Below are 20,057 nucleotides of genomic sequence, written 5' to 3'. Positions count from 1 at the left end.
GGTACGTCTACTGAGATTTGGCGGAATAGACATAATGGTCTCCAGGGTACGTCTACTGAGGGCTGTAGGAATAGACATTAAGGTCTCCAGGGTACATCTACTGAGGGCTGTAGGAATAGACATAAATGTCTCCAGGGTGTGTCTACTGAGGGCTCACTGGATAGACATAAATGTCTCCAGGGTGCGTCTACTGAGGGCTGTAGGAATAGACATTAAGGTCTCCAGGGTACGTCTACTGAAGGCTGTAGGAATAGACATAATTTTCTCCGGGGTATATCTACTGAGGACTGTAGCAATATACATATATGTCTCCAGGGTGCGTCTACTGAGGGCTGTAGAAATAGACATAAAGGTCTCCATGGAAGGTCTACTAAGGGCTGTAGGAATGGACATAAAGGTCTCCCGGGTAAGTCTACAGAGGGCTATGGGAATAAACATTAAGGTCTCCAGGGCACGTCTATTGAGGGCTGAAGGAATAGACATAAAGGTCCTTGGGATGCGGCTACTGAGTGCTGAAGGAATAGACATAAAGATCTCTAGAGTACGTCTACTGAGGGCTGTAGGAATATACATAAAGGTCTCCCGGGTACATCTACAGAGGGCTATAGGAATAGACTTTAAGGTCTCCAGGGTTCGTCTACTGAGGGCTGAAGGAATAGATACAAAGATCTCCAGCGTACGTCTACTGAGGGCTTTAGAAATAGACATTAGGGTCTCCAGGGTACATCTACTGAGAGCTGATGGAATAGACATAAAGGTCTCCAGGGTACGTCTAGTGAGGGCTGTAGGAATAGACATTAAGGTCTCCAGGGTACATCTACTGAGGGCTGTAGGAATAGACATAAAGGTCTCCATGGAAGGTCTACTAAGTGCTGTAGGAATGGACATGAAGGTCTCTGGGGTACATCTACAGAGGGCTGTAGGAATGGACATAAAGGTCTCCCGGGTACATCTTCAGAGGGCTATAGGAATAGACATTAAGATCTCCAGGGTACGTCTACTGAGGGCTGAAGGAATAGACATAAAGGTCTCTGGGATGCAATTACTGAGGGCTGAAGGAATAGACATAAAGATCTCTAGGGTACGTCTACTGAGGGCTGTAGGAAAAGACATAAAGGTCTCCCGGGTACGTCTACAGAGGGCTATAGGAATAGACATTAAGGTCTCCAGGGTTCGTCTACTGAGGGCTGAAGGAATAGACATAAAGGTCTCCAGGGTGTGAGTACTGAGGGCTGAAGGAATAGTCATAAAGGTCTCTGGGTTACGTCGACTGGGGGCTGTAGGGATAGACATAAAGGTCTCCACGGAATGCCTGCTGAGGGCTGTAGGAATGGACAGAAATGTCTCTAGGGCACTTCTACTGACGGTTGTAGGAATAGATGTAAAGGTCTCCAGGGTACATCCACTGAGGGCTGTAGGAATAGACATAAAGTTCTCCAGGGTATGTTTACTGAGGGCTGAAGGAATAGATATAAATGTCTCCAGGGTGCGTCTACTGAGGGCTGTAGGAATAGATACAAAGGTCTCCAGCGTACGTCTACTGAGGGCTGTAGGAATAGACATTAAGGTCTCCAGGGTACGTCTACTGAGAGCTGACGGAATAGACATAAAGGTCTCCAGGGTACGTCTACTGAGGGCTGTAGGAATAGACATAAATGTCTCCAGGGTGCGTCTGCTGAGGGCTGTAGGGATAGACATAATGGTCTACATGGTGTATGTACCGAGGCCTGCAGTTATATACATAAATGTCATCAGGGTGCGTCTACTGAGGGCTGTAGGGATAGACATTAAGGTCTCCAGGTTATGTCTACTGAGGGTTGTAGGAATAGACATAAAGGTCTCCAGGGTATATCTACTGAGTGCTGTAGCAATATACATAAATGTCTCCAAGGTGCATCTACTGAGGGCTGTAGGAATAGACATTAAGGTCTCCAGGGTACGTCTACAGAGGGCTGTAGGAATAGACATAAAGGTCTCCAGGGTACGTCTACAGAGGGCTATAGGAATAGACATTAACGTCTCCAGGGTCCGTCTACTGAGGGCTCAAGGAATAGACATGATAGTCTCCAGGGTGCGAGTACTGAGGGCTGAAGGAATAGTCATAAAGGTCTCTGGGGTACGTCTACTGGGGGCTGTAGGGCTAGACATAAAGGTGTCCACGGAACGTCAGCTGAGGGTTGTAGGAATGGACAGAAATGTCTCTAGGGCACTTCTACTGAGGGCTGTAGGAATAGATGTAAAGGTCTCCAGGATACATCCACTGAGGGCTGTAGGAATAGACATAAAGTTCTCCAGGGTATGTTTACTGAGGGCTGAAGGAATAGACATAAATGTCTCCAGGGTGCGTCTACTGAGGGCTGTAGGAATAGATACAAAGGTCTCCAGCGTACGTCTACTGAGGGCTGTAGGAATAGACATTAAGGTCTCCAGGGTACGTCTACTGAGAGCTGACGGAATAGACATAAAGGTCTCCAGGGTACGTCTACTGACGGCTGTAGGAATAGACATAAATGTCTCAAGGGTGCGTCTGCTGAGGGCTGTAGGGATAGACATAATGGTCTCCATGGTATATCTACCGAGGCCTGCAGTTATATACATAAATGTCATCAGGGTGCGTCTACTGAGGGCTGTAGGGATAGACATTAAGGTCTCCAGGGTATGTCTACTGAGGGTTGTAGGAATAGACATAAAGGTCTCCAGGGTATATCTACTGAGTGCTGTAGCAATATACATAAATGTCTCCAAGGTGCATCTACTGAGGGCTGTAGGAATAGACATTAAGGTCTCCAGGAGTACGTCTACAGAGGGCTGTAGGAATAGACATAAAGGTCTCCAGGGTACGTCTACAGAGGGCTATAGGAATAGACATTAACGTCTCCAGGGTCCGTCTACTGAGGGCTCAAGGAATAGACATGAAGGTCTCCAGGGTGCGAGTACTGAGGGCTGAAGGAATAGTCATAAAGGTCTCTGGGGTATGTCTACTGGGGCTGTAGGGCTAGACATAAAGGTGTCCACGGAACGTCTGCTGAGGGTTGTAGGAATGGACAGAAATGTCTCTAGGGCACTTCTACTGAGGGCTGTAGGAATAGATGTAAAGGTCTCCAGGATACATCCACTGAGGGCTGTAGGAATAGACATAAAGGTCTCCAGGGTACGTCTACTGAGGGCTGTAGGAATAGACATAATGGTCTCCAGGGTGCATCTTCTGAGGAATGAAGGAATAGACATAAAGGTCTCTGGGGTGCATCTACTGAGGGCTGTAGGAATAGAAATACAAGACTCCAGGGTTTGTCTACTGAGGGCTGAAAGAATAGACATTAAGGTCTCCAGGGTACATCTACTGAGGGCTGTAGCAATAGACATAAAGTTCTCCAGGAAACGTCTACTGAGGGCTGCAGCAATAGACATAAAGGTACCCAGGAAACGTCTGCTGAGGGCTGTAGCAATAGACATAAAGTTCTCCAGGGTACGTCTACTGAGGGCTATAGGAATGGACATAAAGGTCTCTGGGGTACGTCTACTGAGGGCTGTAGCAATAGATATGAAGGTCTCCAGGGTACTTCTACTGAGGGCTGTAGGGATAGACATAAAGTTCTCCAGGGTATATCTACTGAGGGCTGTAGCAATAGACATAAAGGTCTCCAGGGTACTTTTACTGAGGACTGTAGCAATAGACATGAAGGTCTCCAGTGTATGTCTACTGAGGGCTGTAGGAATAGACATAAAGGTCTCCAGGGTACATTTATGGAGGGCTGTAGGAATAGACATAAAGGTGTCTGGGGTACGTCTACTGAGGAATGAAGGAATAGACATAAAGGTCTCTGAGGTGCATCTACTGAGGGCTGTAGGAATAGACATACAAGCCCCCAGGGTACGTCTACTGAGGGCTGAAAGAATAGACATTAAGGTCTCCAGGGTACATCTACTGAGGGCTGTAGCAATAGGCATAAAGGTCTCCAGAAAACGTCTACTGAGTGCTGCAGCAATAGACATAATGTTCTCCAGGGTGCGTCTACTGAGGGCTGTAGCAATAGACATAAAGGTCTCCAGGGTACGTCTACTGAGGGCTGTAGGAATGGGCATAAAGGTCTCTGGGGTACGTCTATTGATGGCTGTAGCAATAGACATGAAGGTCTCCAGGGTACGTCTACTGAGGGCTGTAGGGCTAGACATAAAGTTCTCCAGGTTATATCTACTGAGGGCTGTTGCAATAGACATAAGGGTCTCCAGGATACTTCTCCTGAGGACTGTAGCAATAGACATAAAGGTCTCCAGGGTATGTCTACTGAGGGCTGTAGCTATAGACATGAAGGTCTCCAGGGTACGTATACTGAGGGCTGTAGGGATGGACATAAAGTTCTCCAGGTTATATCTACTGAGGGCTGTTGCAATAGACATAAAGGTCTCCAGGGTACTTCTACTGAGGACTGTAGCAATAGACATAAAGGTCTCCCGGTTATGTCTACTGAGGGCTGTAGCAATAGACATACAGGTCTCCAGTGTACGTCTACAGAGGGTTGAAGGAATTGAGATAAAGGTCTCCAGGGAACCTCTTCTGAGGGCTGTAGGAATGGACATAAAGGTCTCTGGGGTACGTCTATGGAGTGCTGTTGGAATAGACATATCCAGGGTAAGTCTACTGAGGGCTGTAGCAATAGACATTGATCTAAATGAAGGCCGCTGATAGACAGTTAGGTGTTTTTAGGATGTGCACCTCAGAGAGATCACAGAATGCTGACAGTCAGCATCAGAATCAAAGAGAGGTCACAGCCTTGTTCCATCACCATCGAGGACTGGGGCAGCAACTCATTGACTTGCTTACACTGAATCGTTAACATGGAGTATATTTACTGGGGAGGTGGAGAGAGGAGGGGGACCGTGAGAGATATATGCGAGGCCCATTTCAGAACCAGCCCTCAGGGAAGCAGGAGAGTGACCTGTGGAAGCACCCAGATGCAATGACAGGTGTGCCTGACTTCACAATGGTGGTCACTGCTTTTGAGCTCATGGCCAACGATCAGGAAACAATCATTGAAGCCATTAATGTAGGGATAATTACAAGAAATGATCGTAATGAGGGAAAAGGAAAGAATACACATGGCCAGGAGGTGGGATAAGGGTGCCTTAGCCAGTCATATAGCCTTGAGAGAATGGGAAAATGAGGCAAATGGTCCCACGTTTTATTGGGGTAGTTGGGACAAAGAGAACAAAATAAAAGGAGCCAGGCACAATCAGTTGACAAGGGAGTACTGAACTAAAATTAGGGAGTTGGTGGTGGATTGGGAGTGAGAGCAGGAAAGGAGTTTCATTTGCTGGGCAGAGCAGCTCAGACCTTGAGCCATGTTACCAAACTCCTACTGTGGCTTTTTCCAAGAGCCTGGCTAGAGCTAGAAGAACAAATGAAAGGGGAGCTGATTGTTGAGCCTAGCAGCGGTTATAGCCCAGAATCTGGCAAGAACTACAAGACCAAAAGAAAGAGGAGCTGATTGTAGATCCTATGGGTGGTTATAGCCCAGAACCTGGCTAGAACTAGAAGACCAAAAGAAAGAGGAGCTGATTGTAGAGCCTACGGGTGGTTATAGCCCAGAACATGGCTAGAGCTAAGGGACAAAAGGAAAGAGGAGCTCGTTGCAGAGCCTATTGGGCGTTATAGTCCAGATTCTGGATAGATCTAGAAAACCAAAGGGAAGAGGGGCTGATTGCAGAGCCGGTTGGGGTCTTTAGCCTGCAGCATGGCTATAGTTACAAGGCCAACGGAAAGCAGAGCCTATTGGGGTCTATAGACCAAAGGAAAGAGTAGCTGAATGCAGAGCCTAATGGGGTCTAAAGGCCAAAGGAAAGAGTAGCTGAATGCAGAGCCTGTTGGGGTCTATAGGCCAAAGGAAAGAGTAGCTGATTGCAGAGCCTATTGGGGTCTAAAGGCCAAAGGAAAGAGTAGCTGAATGCAGAGCCTATTGGGGTCTATAGGCCAAAGGAAAGTGTAGCTGATTGCAGAGCCTAATGGGGTCTAAAGGCCAAAGGAAAGAGTAGCTGAATGCAGAGCCTATTGGGGTCTATAGGCCAAAGGAAAGAGTAGCTGATTGCAGAGCCTATTGGGGTCTAAAGGCCAAAGGAAAGAGTAGCTGATTGCAGAGCCTAATGGGGTCGGTATTCTGAGGTGGACAAGAACACTGACAAGCTCAAACCTGAGGTATGGGGTTTGGCTGATGGGTAAGAATAACCTCGGCCTGGAAATGTCCACAGAAAGAAGGATGGGGAGTAATTCCTCATGGTAAGCTATTAGGGTGTCCTCTAGGTCAAGGAGGTATTGTGGGCTCTTGCCTGATAGGTATTTGTGAAGACTACATTCAAGGAGCATCATTGACCCAAGGAAACATCGCTGGTTTAGCCAAGAATGTGTACTGCTGTGCAATGAAGACCCTTTGACCCTAAAACTGCGTACGGACCACAACCAATGAAAAGATATGTCTTGACTAAAAAGCAAAGCACCATGTTTCATTTATCTGTAGGTTAGGATGTTTTTAGATTTTTAGAAATTTGATAGCCGGAGGTTTCCGCACTTGACCATTGAATTTATTCGGGGGAGGAAGTTTAGGTCTAAATGGGCAGCTTATATTTTTCAATAGGACTCCATCTGTTGCCCGATTTCTGGAGAGGGAATGGCCGAACTCTTCGTGTCCCCACTCTCCAGTTCCCAAATAAAAAGAAGCATCTTATCTGGAACCGGTGAGGATCATTGATTAGGATCTTGAATTATCAGGAAATGATCGATAAGTACTTGATAAGCCTCTTAAATTCAACTACACAGTTGTGCACTGACAGGCGTGGCACTGAGATTGTTATTGATTTTGCAGTGAAAGCTATCTCAAGAATGAAGACCTTTGGACCACAGTTTGCAAGGAGCCGCAGAACATTGTGCTATGGAACATCGTCCTGTTCTCCATCATGCTCGGTCTAAGCGCCCTGGAAGTGATCCTCTGTGGCATTCAAGTTGTGAACGCCCTCATCGGGGTCATCTGCGGGGACTGCAGGAAAAAAGGCAACAATAGTGTGAGTATTCACAGCACATCTCTAGCATGGACCCTGTGTATCCACTTTCACCATAATGGATATCTGGGGTGAATATGACCCCTCTGTATTCCCTTCCACCATTGTGGATATCCTGCGTAAGCATTGCCTTGCTCATTCAGTGTCACCATTGTCTATTTACAGGGTAAGCATGTGTATACCTTATCACCATTATGGTTATCTAGCGTGAGCATGGTCACTCTGTGTTCTCTGCTACCATTATGGGTATCTTGCATGAGCACGATCACACTGTATTCACTGCCACCATTATGGATATCTTGCGTAAGCATTGCCCCAGCTCATTCAGTGTCACCATTGTCTATTTCCAGTGTAAGCATGTGTATACCTTAACACCAATATGGATATCTTGTGTAAGCATGGGCACTCAGTATTCATAGCCACCATTACTGATATCTTGCATAAGCATTGCCCCAGCTCATTCAGTGTCACCATTGTCTATTTACAGGGTAAGCATGTGTATACCTTATCACCATTATGGTTATCTAGCGTGAGCATGGTCACTCTGTGTTCTCTGCTACCATTATGGGTATCTTGCATGAGCACGATCACACTGTATTCACTGCCACCATTATGGATATCTTGCGTAAGCATTGCCCCAGCTCATTCAGTGTCACCATTGTCTATTTCCAGTGTAAGCATGTGTATACCTTATCACCATTATGGATATCTTGTGTGAGCATGGTCACTCTGTATTCACAGCCACTATTATGGATATCTTACATAAGCACAGACACTCAGTATTCATTGCCATCATTATGGATATCTTGCGTAAGCTTTGCCCCTGCTCAGTCAATGACACCATTGTCCATTTAAAGTGTAAGCATATGAACATATTATCACCATTATGGATATCTAGCGTAAAAATGGTCACTCTGTATTCTCTGCCACCATTGTAGATATCCTGTGTTAGCATTGCCCCTGCTCATTCAGGGTATCCATTGTCAATTTCCAGTATAAGCATGTGTATACCTTATTACCATTATGGATATCCTGCGTAAAAGTGGTCACTCTGTATTCACAGCCACCACTATGGATATATTGCGTTAGTACAGTAACTTCGTATTCACTGTCATCATTATGGATATCGTGCGTAAGCATTGCCCCTGCTCATTCAGTGTCACCATTGTCCATTTCCAGTGTAAGCATATGTACATGTTATCACCATTATGGATATCTATTGTAAGCATGGTCATTCTGTATTCTCTGCCACAATAGCGGATATCCTGTGTTAGCATTGGCCCTGCTCTCCAGTGTCATCATTGTCCATGTCCCGTGAAAGCATGTGTATATGTTATCACCATTATGGATATCTAGCATAAGCACGGTCACTCTGTATTCTCTGCCACCATTGCAGATATCCTGTGTTAGCATTGCTCATGCTCATTCAGTGTTACCATTGTCAATTTCCATTGTAAACATGTGTGTATATATATATATTATATATATATATATATATATATATATATATATATATATACATATATTATCACTATTATGGATATCTTGCCAAAGCATGGCCACTCTGTATTAGCTGGAATCCTTATGGATAACTTGCATAAGCGTTGCCACTGCTCATTCAGTGTCACCATTGTCCATTTCCAGTGTAAGCATATGTATCCATTATAACCATTATGGATATCTTGTGTAAGCACAGTTACTTTGTATTCTCTGCCACCATTATGGATTTCTTACATAAGCACCGTCACTCTGTTTCACTGCTACCATTATGGATATCTTACGTAAGCATTGCCCCTGCTTATTCAGTGTCTCCATTGCCCATTTCCAGTGTAAGCATGTGTATCCATTATCACCATTATGGATATCTAGAGTAAGCATGGCCCCTCTGTATTCACTGCCACCATTATGGATATCTACAGTAAGCATGGGCACTCTGTATTCACTGCCACCATTGTGGATATCCTGTGCTAGCATTTCCCCTGCTCATCTGGAGCCACCTTTTTCTATGTCCAGTGTGTTTGCATGGTCTCTGTTTATTCACGGTGACCATTAATGATAGCAAGTGTTAGCATGATCACTGCTCATTCACTGTCACAATTTGTATTTTATTTTTTTGTAAGGTGCTTTTACATCAAGAAACTATGTTTCCAAGCTCCTACAGGGCAAAGGGAAGGGAACAATGGAACAGCAGGACAATGGAATATGATAACAGTGATGAACAAATATAAAATCGGTCCTACTAGGCCTTGTGAACATTTGGAGCGTGCAAGTGCAGAGAGAGGAAAGGGACATGGGACGGGGTAAGTGCTAGAGGTTACACAGAGGGGGGACGTGCCAGAGAGCCAGTTGCAAGACAACAGGTAAGTGTCAGGAAGTGGCCACTTGATGGAAGAGGGGTCAACAGCCAGTACAATAAGTGCAGGCTTGTGAGAACACGGGCCAGGAGATTGGACAGAAGGTCAAGACCCAGAAGGACACTTAAGGGCCCAGGCCAGCAATCACAGCGACTGTGAGATTTCGCATGGGAGGGAGAGAGGGAAGGAGGAGGAGACGAGGAAAGTCTTGAGGCGCTTGCAGAACTTGACGAGATCTGGCTCAAAATGAAGAGAAAGGGGGAGACTGTTCCAGAGGAGGGAGCCAGCTGAGTAAAAGGGAACTGCCTCCTGAAAAAAACGCTTGACAAGCAGAGAGTTAGAGTCGGAGGATCAGAGGGATCTGAAGGAGAGTATTTGGCGAGAGCAAGTTGCAGATAGCCTGGTCCCAGGCCCCAGACAGCCTTATGGATGATGCAGAGGGATTTAAATGTGATCGTTGAAGCAACCGGGAGCCAGTGGAGAGATTTTAGGGCTGCAGAGATACGGTCCCTGTGCTTAGGGCCAACGATAAGTCTTGCAGCCCTATTCTGGATTAGCTGCAGAGGGCGGAGAGAAGAAGATGGTAGATTAAGGAAGAGGCTGTTATAATAGTCCAGCCTGGAGAGTACCAGAGCTCTGGAGATATTACGCTTCTAGGGAATGTGAGGAAAGGGAGGATGTCCCTTATCTCCACTAGAGTAGAGTCCAACTCCAGTAGAGTTGGAAATGGCCTTCTTGCAAGGTCCAAGGTGTGCAGAATGAAAGAGAGAGAGGAGTCGAAGATAACTACCTGGTTTCTGCGGAAGAAGAGGGGGGAGAGCCCATCGAGGGTGGCCAGAGTGAAGGGAGAAAAGAGGGAAAAGCCATCCCGATAGGAAGAACCTCAGTCTTGCTGGCATTGAGACAGAGATCATTGGAGGTGCACCAAGTCTGGATAGTGGAGAGGCAATCAAAAATGACTGAGGAAGTAGGAAGAGAATTAGTGGGGAGTTTGAAGAAGAGTTCTGTCTCATCTGCATATCACTGGAAGTGCGGGTAGAAAGTGGAGATAAGGTGTGCAAGAGGGGCGAGATAGATGTTAAAGAGCCAAGCTAAAGGATAGAGCCCTGGGGAACGCCACAAGTGGAGAAAGAGGGGGTGAGGAGAAAGAACCCAGGATAACCTGGGAGGGGCGGTCAGTGAGGTAGGAGGTCAGCCAACCCAGTGCCTGCTCTGTGATACCAAGGGTATCATGGAGGCATTTTCTGAGGATGGAGTGGATGACCATGTCAAAAGCAGAGGAGAGATTGAATAGAATTAGAATTAGAACCGTGTGTGAGTTGGAGTCAAGAGATGCGAGCAGTTCGTCACGGGTGTTCAGGAGAGTAGTTTCCATGCCTCTGGATGCTCAGAATCCAGATTGATGGTCGTGCAGGCAACCAAAAAGATCAGTATGCTGGGTCAGTTGGGGGAAGACCAACTTCTTCAGAAGTTTCCCAAGGAAGGGAGTGATAGAAATGGGGTGGTAATTAGCCGGACACAAGGGGTCGGCGGAAGGCTTTTTCAGGAGGAGGAGCTCAAGGGAGTGCTTGAGGGAAAAGGGGAAAGACCCAGTGGCAAGAGAGTGATTACAAAAGTCAGCGAGTGCAGGAGCAAGGGAGCTGATATTGTCCTTAATAGTTCTGCAAGAACAGGGGGAGACATGTTTGGAAGAGACCTTCATAGAGCGGGCAACTCTTGGGACCTAGTGCAATGTGATAGAAGAGAAGGAGGAAAGAGAGGGTGGGGGAGGAGGAGCGGCTGAGGATTGCAGGAGGATGGGAGGAGGGGGTAGGGAGGAAGAGAGAGTACTCAGGATGTCCTGAGTTCTATTTCTATTTCTATTCTATTTGTTTTTTATATCGTGCCAAAGCCCGCATGCATCTTGAGGCGCACACAAAGACACAGACAACAAAAGGAAGACTGGACAGCAGATTCATTATCACAGTAGGCTAGTAATTTATCTAAATAGTAGTGGCTTTAGTTTCTTTCTGAAGGTCAGATGGTTTGATTCTAACCTCAAAGGACATGAAAGCCCATTCCATGTTTGTGCTGCTTTTGATGCAAATGAGCATCCAAGCCTGCTCTTTTGGAACCTGTGTATCCGACCAGACCTTGAGCTTCAGTTCTCAAGGACAGACCCAGTGTGTAGAGGGTTATTTGTTCTTTCAGATAAGCAGGGGCCGCTCCATTAATGCAATGATGCCGAATGGTCATAGATTTGAAGACAATACGGTCCTCTGGGGCTAACCAATGAAGTGACTTTTAGTCTTCGGAAATATGCTCTTTCTTATTTTTAGTTTGATGGTTCTCACTGCGTTGTTTTGTATGGTCTGACATTGCGTGATGCAGCCCTTATTTGCTCCGGCCAGCAGGGCGTTACCATAGGCTAATCTGAAGAGGATTGTGGCCCTGGCGATAGTAGCACAGTTTTTTTCACTCAAGAATGGCCTAATAAATTTGAGCAACCTCTGATAATACGGGCAGGTTTTCTTCAAATAGGCTAGGTGTGCTTCGGCCCCAAGGGACGACTCCAGATACACACCTAAGGTTTTAACCTTACCTAAAACCGGAATGTGTGACTCTCTAATACTGAAGGCGGTATAATCCGAATTAAGTTTGGACCTAGCATGAGATGCACCGAAAATCATAAGCTTGGTCTTGCTACTATTCAAGCAGAGCCAGTTTGTCTTCATCCAATCCTCTATGATGTTGTAAATATTGGCAATCATGTTATTATCTGTGTTATGGCACCCACTCAGTCAATCACCAATTGGGTGTTGCCTGTATAGTTGGTAAAAACACCCCTAAGTTGGTAAGAAGGGTGCAGAGACACTGTAGGTATAAGTTGAACAGAAGGGAAGACAAACTTTCCCCTTGGGGTACTCCACAGTTGATGGAAAAGGGCAATGAAGACTGATCACCCCAGTGAATTTTGGAACTCCGTTCCGTTCTGGCAGTGAAGTGGGTGGCCAGTGCAGTGCAGAGGGCCTGGGAGGGAAGAGGTGAGGTAGAGACTGCAGTTGGATTGGCTAGTTCCTTCCAGATTTAAAAGAGTTCAGCCATGTTGTTAGAAGCTCCAGAGACGCAGGCCTGGATGTGAGCCCTCTTCTTGGAGCGTATGGAGAGACGATATTGCCTTGGAGAAGGTGACAGGCCAGTTTATCAGAGGATGAGCTCGAGGTCTGCCACTTCTGTTCAGCAGCTCTGCACCTGCGTTTCAGGGCTGCTAGATCAGAGTGACACCAAGTGTTATGCTTGGTGGTGGGTTTCAGAAGGATCCCCATGACGGGACAAGAATATCGAGAGTGTTGGTGTTAGCGAGATGTAGATTGTTGAGAGCAGAGACAATAGTTGAGTCAGTAGTTGGAGGAGGGGGGGAGGAGGTGGAAGCGAATGCAGCATCAGACACTCGTTTCATCGGACGGATGTCCGTAAATGAAGCTGGCAGAGCTGGGGGAGATTTGGTCAGAGGGCCGAGAGGTTCCAGGTGGGACGAGAGGAGGGAGTGGTGAGACCAAGAGAGATCTCCTGTGCAAGAATAAGCCCTGTGTATCCAGTGTCACTATGGTGGATATCCAATGTTAGCATGGCCCTTGCTCATTTGGTTTCACCATTGTCTATGTCCAGTATAAGCATGCCCCCTGCCTATCCAGTGCCACCCTTGCAGAGATCCTATGCTAGCACCCCTGTTCATCCGGTTTCCCCATTGTTGTTATCCAGTGTGAGCATAACTCCTGTGTTTTTCCTGTCACCATTGTGGATATCCAGTGTAAGCATAGCCCCTCTGTGTTCACTGTGAGCATTGTGAATATGCAGTGTAAGCATGGCCCATGTGTGTTCACTGTGAGAGTTGTGGATGTCCATTGTAAAATGGTCCCTGTGTTTTCCCTGTCACCATGGTTGATATCCAGTGGAAGCATGGCCCCTGTGTGTTCATTTCAAGCATTGTGGATATCCAGTGTAAGATGTTCTCTGTGTTTTCCCTGTCACCATTGTTGATATACAGTGTAAGCATGGTCCCTGTGCCTCATTGTGAGCATTCTGGATATCCAGTGTAAGCATGCTCCCTGTACATTCACTGTGAACATTGTGGATATACAGTTTAAGCATGGCCTCTGTCTGTTCACTGTGAGCGTTGTGGATATCCAGTGTATGCAAGGCCCCTGTGTTTTCACTCTGAGCCTTGTGGATATCCAGTTTAAGCATGGCCCCTTTGTGTTCACTGTGAGCGTTGTGGATATCCAGTGTATGCATGGCCCCTTTGTTTTCACTCTGAGCCTTGTGGGTACCCAGCGTAAGCATGGCTCCTGTGTTTTTGCTGTGAGTATTGTAGATATCCTGTTTAAGCATGTCTCCTGTGTGTTCACTAGAGCATTGTTGATATATAGTGTCAGCAAGGCCGCTCAGTGTTCACTGTGTGCATTGTAAATAGTCAGTGTAAGTATGGCCCTTGTGTGTTCACTGTGTGCGTTGTGGACATCCAGTGTAAGCATGGCCTCTGTGTGTTCATTCCGAGCATTGTGGATATCCAGTGTAAGCATGGCCCCTATGTTTTCCCTGTCACCATTGTTGACATCCAGTGTATGCTTGGCCTCTCTTTGTTCATTGTGAGCATTGTGGATATACAGTGTAAGCATGCTCCCTGTGTTTTCCCTGTCACCGTTGTTGATATCCAGTGTAAGCATGGTCCCTGTGTATTAATTGTGAGCATTGTGGATATTCAGTGTAAGCATGGCCTCTGTGTGTTCACTGTGAGCATTGTGTATATCCAGTATAGGCATGGCCCCTGGCTGTGCACTGTGAGCATTGTGGATATCCAGTATTAGCATCACCCCTGTGTGTTCACTGTGAGCATTGTGGATATCCAGTGTAAGCATGGCTCCTGTGTTTTCACTCTTAGCCTTGTGGATGTCCAGTGTAAGCATGGCCCGTGTGTGTTCACTGTGAGCACTGTAGGTATCCGATGGAAGTAGGGCTCCTGTGTGTTCACTATGAGTGTTGTGGATATCAAGTTTAAGCTTGGCCCCTGTGTGTTCACTGTGAGCACTGTAGGTATCCAGTGTTAGCATGGCCCCTGTCTGTTCACTGTGAACGTTCTGGATAACCAGTGTAAGCATGGCCCATGTGTGGTCACTGTGAGAGTTGTGGATATCCCGTGTAAGCATGGCCTCTGTGTGTTCACTGTGAGCATTGTGGATATCCACTTTAAGCATGGCCCCTGTGTGTTCACTGTGTGCGTTGTAGATATCGTGTCTAAGCATGGCCCCTGTGTTGTCGCTGTGAGTGTTGTGGATATCCAGTGTAAGCATGGCCCCTGGTTGTTCACTGTGAGCGTTGTGGATGTCCAGTGTAAGCATGGTGCCTGTGTGTTCACTGTGAGTCTTGTGGATATCCAGTGTAAGCATGAACCCTGTGTGTTCACTGTGAGCATTGTTCATATCCATTGCAAGCATGGGCCCATTGTGTTCATTGTGAGCATTGTTGATATCCATTGCAAGCATGGCCCCGGTGTGTTCACTGTGAGCATTGTGAATATCGAGTATTAGCATGGCCCCTGTGTGTTCACTGTGAGAATTGTGGATATCCAGTTTAAGCACGGCCCCTGTATGATCACTGCGAGTGTTGTGGATATCCAGTGTAAGCATTGAACCTTTGTGTTCACTGTGAGCCCTGTGTACATCCAATGGGACCATGGCCCTTGTGTGTTTTCTGTGAGTGTTGTGGTCATCCAGTGTAAGCATGGACCCTGTGTGTTCTCTGTGAGTATTGTGGATATCCAGTGTAAGCATGTCCCTTATATGTTCACTGTGAGAGTTTTGGATATCCATTTTAAGCATGGCCCCTGTGTGTTCCCTGTGAGCATTGTGGATATCCTGAGGCCATTGCATTGAACACTGTGACTGCCAAGTCAGTTGCAAAAGCTTTACTTGGCAAATTTACTAGGGTTGGCTTCCCTAAAGAAGTTGTGTCTGATAGGGGCAGCAACTTTATGTCAAAGTATATGCAAGCCATGTGGAAGGAATGTGGTGTCACCTATAAATGTTCATCCGCATATCACCCTCAATCCAATGGTCTAGTTGAAAGGTTTAACAGAACCTTAAAAAGCATGATTGGGGCTCTGGAAGAACCCCAAAGAAGAAAATGGGATCTTCTGTTACCATGCTTACTGTTTCCCTATGGAGAGGTACCACAGGAGGGTGTTGGCTTCAGCCCCTTCGAGCTTCTGTTTGATCACCCTGTAAGGAGACCCTTAGCCATTGTCAAGGAGGGATGGGAGATGCCCACTCTCCCCATTACTTCCAATGTAGTAGACTATGTGCTAGGGCTCAGAAAAAGGATGTTACTCCTGATGGGTCTGGCTAGTGAGAAACTGAAGGCAGGGCAAGCACCAGTGAAACATTGGTATGACCAGAAAGCTTCCCTCATCAATTTCACACCTGGTCCGCAAGTCCTGATCATGAATCCTATAAGGCCTAGAGCTTTACAGGATAAATGGTCAGGCCCTTACACAGTGGTGGAGTCACTGGGTGGTGTCAACTATTTAGTGGACCTTGGAAGGGCTGGACAGGCTCCAAAAGTGTTCCATGTAAATAGGCTGAAGGATTTCATCCCAAGAGTTGGAATCGCTGCACTGCTGCTGGCTTCAGATGTTGAGGAAGAGGAGTCAGAACCTCTCCCTTACCTGTTCCAGGGCAGTCCTTCAGACAGCTCCATTGAGTGTGTCCAAGTGGCCCCTCGCCTGCCCTGCTGATCAACAAGCAAAGGTGAAAGGTTTGCTGAGGCAATTTTCCCCCTTGTTCCCACAGTCTCCTCGTTTGACACCTTGGTGCAAACATGACATTGACACAGGAGACAGTGTACCTACCAAAAGTAGGGGATTCAGGATGTCAGACAAAGTAAGCTCTTATATTAAAACAGAGATCAACGAAATGTTGGATCTTGGGGTGATTGAACACTCTAGTAGTCCTTGGTCCACCCCTGTGGTTTTGGTGCCAATGGCAGGTACCTCTGAGCTGAGGTTCTATGTGGATTACAGGCTCTGAATGCTGTCACCAAGACAGATGCACACCCCTTGCCTGGAACACATGAGCGGGTGGATACTTTGGGTGCCTCCAAATACCTCAGCACATTTGACCTCACTGCAGGCTATTGGCAAATAGCTCTTGCAGAACATGCCAAGGAGAAGACAGCTTTCTCAACACCAGAAGGTCTTTACCAGTTATGGGTAATGCCTTTCGGATTGGAGAATGCCTCTGCCACTTTCCAGAGGCCTGTGAATCATGTGCTGAATGAGTTGGATGAATTCTGTCTTTCATATCTGGATGATATAGCAGTTTTCAGTGCCACCTTGGTAGACCAAGCGAAACACCTTAGGATTGTGCTGCAGGCTCTTCAGAAGGCCCACTTGACCATAAAGGCCAGTAAGTGCCATATTGGGCAAGGATCAGTGGTCTACCTTGGACATGAAGTAGGTGGTGGGAGGATACAGCCTCTACCCAGTAAAGTACAAGCAGTACAAGACTGGCCTACCCCTACTGCTCAGATCGAAGTGAGAGCCTCTTTAGGACTCACTGGGTATTACAAGAATGTCATGGCAGACTATGGCACCATACCTTCCCCTCTGACTGCTCTCACCACTCCTAAGAAACCCAAGAAGGTAACTTGATCTGAAGAGTGTGGGAAGGCCTTCAATGGCTTGTGCCGGGCCCCTGTTCTATAACAAGTAGTTGAGAAGGGTAAGGAAACACCCTAGTGGCTTCATTAGTTACCAGCTTAAGGACAGAGAGCTCAGATGGTCCACAGTAGAGAAGGAATGTTTCTCTGTTGTGTGGGCTCTACGGAAGCTGAGGTCCTACCTCTATGGGACCCACTTCACTGTGCAAACTGACCATAAGCCCTTAAAGTGGCTAATGAACATGAAGGGAGAGAATCCAAAGTTGCTTAGGTGGTCCATAAGTCTACAAGGCTTCAACTTCACTATTGAGCATAGGCCAGGTGTCCAACATAGCAAGGCTGATGGGTTGTCCAGAATGTTTAACAGACCTGAACATGAGACTCATCCAGTGGTGGATTAATCCACCCTGTCCTTGGTCTGGGAGGGGCGAGTGTTAGGAAAGATTTCCATTTCATGTGTAATTTTCTGACTTTACCAGAGGAACCCAGCCTTCTGCTGCACTCCTCTGGGCTTTTCGCTCACAGGGAACCTGACATGCCCTTAAGACAGTCAGTACTGGTAGACTTTGTTTCCCTTAGTCCTTTCCAATGTTGCAACTTTTCTACAACATGTAACAAGTGTACAATGTACCTTCCAGCACAGTACACGTGGGTCTATTAATCATTTCTAAAGGCCCTAGATACTCTCAAAGGATTTTTTTGGAGAAGTGCGGATGTGCCTTGGACAGGGCTGGTGGCAGCTTATCATTTCGTATATTTTTAACCCTTTCCTGCCAGGTAAACCGTGATTACTGCGTTTGGCACGAATAGGTGGCCTGGCTCCAAAATGGCCATGCCACGAGGTTCTTTGTCCTGTCCTTTGGCCATCTTGCCCCTTCACCTACCCCAGGTCGAGCCGACCCGGGTCAGTCCTTATTTGGGAATGCATTCCCCCGCGAAATGCCAAGCTTTTGCAGGATTCTGCATGCCTTGTGTGTGTGCCTCCAGGATGTGGCTCAAACGTCTGGTTCCAATACACATCCTGGGTGCCAGAGAGTCTGGAGTGCTGTGAATGCCTGGGACCACCGTGGTCCGTGATTGGTCCACGTATGGTATGCCTGTATATGAGCAGATCTCCCATTGGGTCCTCTTCATTTTGACGCGAAGGAGATTCTGGATAAGGGAAGGCCCCAAACACCCATACCATGTCGATCTCTGGAGTTCTCACTGAACCAAGGATAGGATCCAAGTATTCTGAAACTAAGAAGCCGAGTCGAGGAACCGCTGGGTACCCGCTGGAAGATTTGGCACCCTGAGCCCGCTGTCGTCCCGTGGGGCCCCTCTGCATCTGGTTATCCTAGAAGGTCTGGGAAGACGTTTCGACCCAATGGAATAGTGGAACCAACTATTCTCGGCAACTTCATCAAAACTTGCAAGTAAGCCTTCTCGGAAGTGTCCCTGGGCCAACCAGTGGGCTGACCAGCTTACACAGACCCTTTGCCCTGATACCACCATAGTTTTGAGGAGGCCCTCGAAACTTGGTATATCGCTAGCTCCGTATTCACAGCACCCTCACACTAAATTTTGTACACTTGGCATTCCCAGGTCTGAAGTGAGACGAGTGCACCAGAACCGGAGCATAGGCGGTTACCGTGTCGCCCAGCCGTGGTGACGAACTTTGCAGGTGCGCTGCATTTGTGACCCTCATGCTCCTAAAGCCTGCTGCAGTGAAACTGGCTTGATCCATCCACCAGGAGCGGAGAAATTGCCACTGTCCCATTTGGGAATCATCACTGTATCTTCGCCGCTGAAAGCCGCAGAGCCGTCAAATTGCTGCACTTGAACCTGCAACCAAAGTGGACTCGACTGCCGAAGTTTGGTCCAGGGTGCCCCAGGGGTCGGTGAGTAATCGCCACCCTAACCGGTGGCCCCTAGCACCTCCATCCATTTTTATGCACAAGTGGCCCCTGGGGGCCCCTCTCCTTCCCACTGCTAGTGCGAACCAGCAGCGAACTAGCAAACTATTCCCAACTCTTGGAATCGACTCCGCCCTCAAGCGGAGACCTTCCTCGAATAGTGGAAACCTATTCTTCATCGCCTCACCCACCTTCCTGAGTTGCTACAGACCCTTGAAGAGGCCCTGTTTTGCCCATTTGAACTACTGCATGTGCTTGCATTGCATGTACATTTGAGCATTAGGCTCCACTCTTCTTAGGGATTGGACTGCCTCTTAGTTAGGAGTGTGTTGGATGCAGAAGGGACTAAAGAATATTTGCACTGCCTGTTTCCTCCCCTTTTAGGTTGTGGACCCATTTCGTGCATTAACCCTTTAGACCCCATTGGTCGTGTATATATGTATTGCGATAGGATTGTGTTTGCTTAATAAGTATTACTGTGATTTGATTTGTGTGTTGAACCTCAAAGGCCTTGAAATAAATGTATATATATTTTGAATATATCTACACCTGACTGGTAGTGATTTGTAAGTGTCCTTTACTCTATGTGCTCATTGAGGTCATTCAGTCGCCCTCACCCCCCTGAGACCTAGTCTTGACCACCACCAAGCTACCTTGATTGGTCTGCCTTGTCAAGAAGGTTACTCTGTTCCAAGAAACAAGGCTGGCCTCCTGAACCTCTGCCCAGCAGGTCAGAGTTCAGAAATCCATCTTAACAATGGATCATTCTTTACTCCTATAGATCAGAGAACCGTCCGAAAAGACCAGCTCTTCCATGCTGCAGTTCACTCAGATCATGAAAGCCTTGTCATAGATCTTACACGGCTTCACTCCAAAATCTGCCCGGATCTCAGGAAGAAGCAGAAATGATCTGTGCAGTTTACGGAGCATAGTCGCATTTACCTGCAGCCAGTTCCGGGTTGCACTCGTTCTGCAAATGAAGCAGATACCAGGGACGTGGGGCATAGAAAACCAGCTACGCTGTGGGTCGAAGGTGTTCACAACATGAAAACACCACACTACAGGT

The 20,057-nt window shown here is 47.1% G+C and overlaps 1 protein-coding gene across 1 annotated transcript in view; it reads left to right on the top strand.

The window, feature by feature from the left end:
• The window catches only part of TM4SF5 (transmembrane 4 L six family member 5), a 127,698-nt gene that overhangs the window by 97,932 nt on the left and 9,709 nt on the right, over window positions 1–20,057 (top strand). The window contains exon 4 of the mRNA XM_069644228.1: window positions 6,855–7,050. Within this exon, the coding sequence (XP_069500329.1) occupies window positions 6,855–7,050 (196 nt within the window). The remainder of the gene's footprint in view (window positions 1–6,854; window positions 7,051–20,057) is intronic.

The sequence above is a fragment of the Ambystoma mexicanum genome, chromosome 1p (genome assembly GCF_040938575.1).
Source record: "Ambystoma mexicanum isolate Mex_15411 chromosome 1p, UKY_AmexF1_1, whole genome shotgun sequence".
NCBI lineage: Eukaryota > Metazoa > Chordata > Amphibia > Caudata > Ambystomatidae > Ambystoma > Ambystoma mexicanum.
This window is presented reverse-complemented; position numbering and strand designations above follow the sequence as displayed.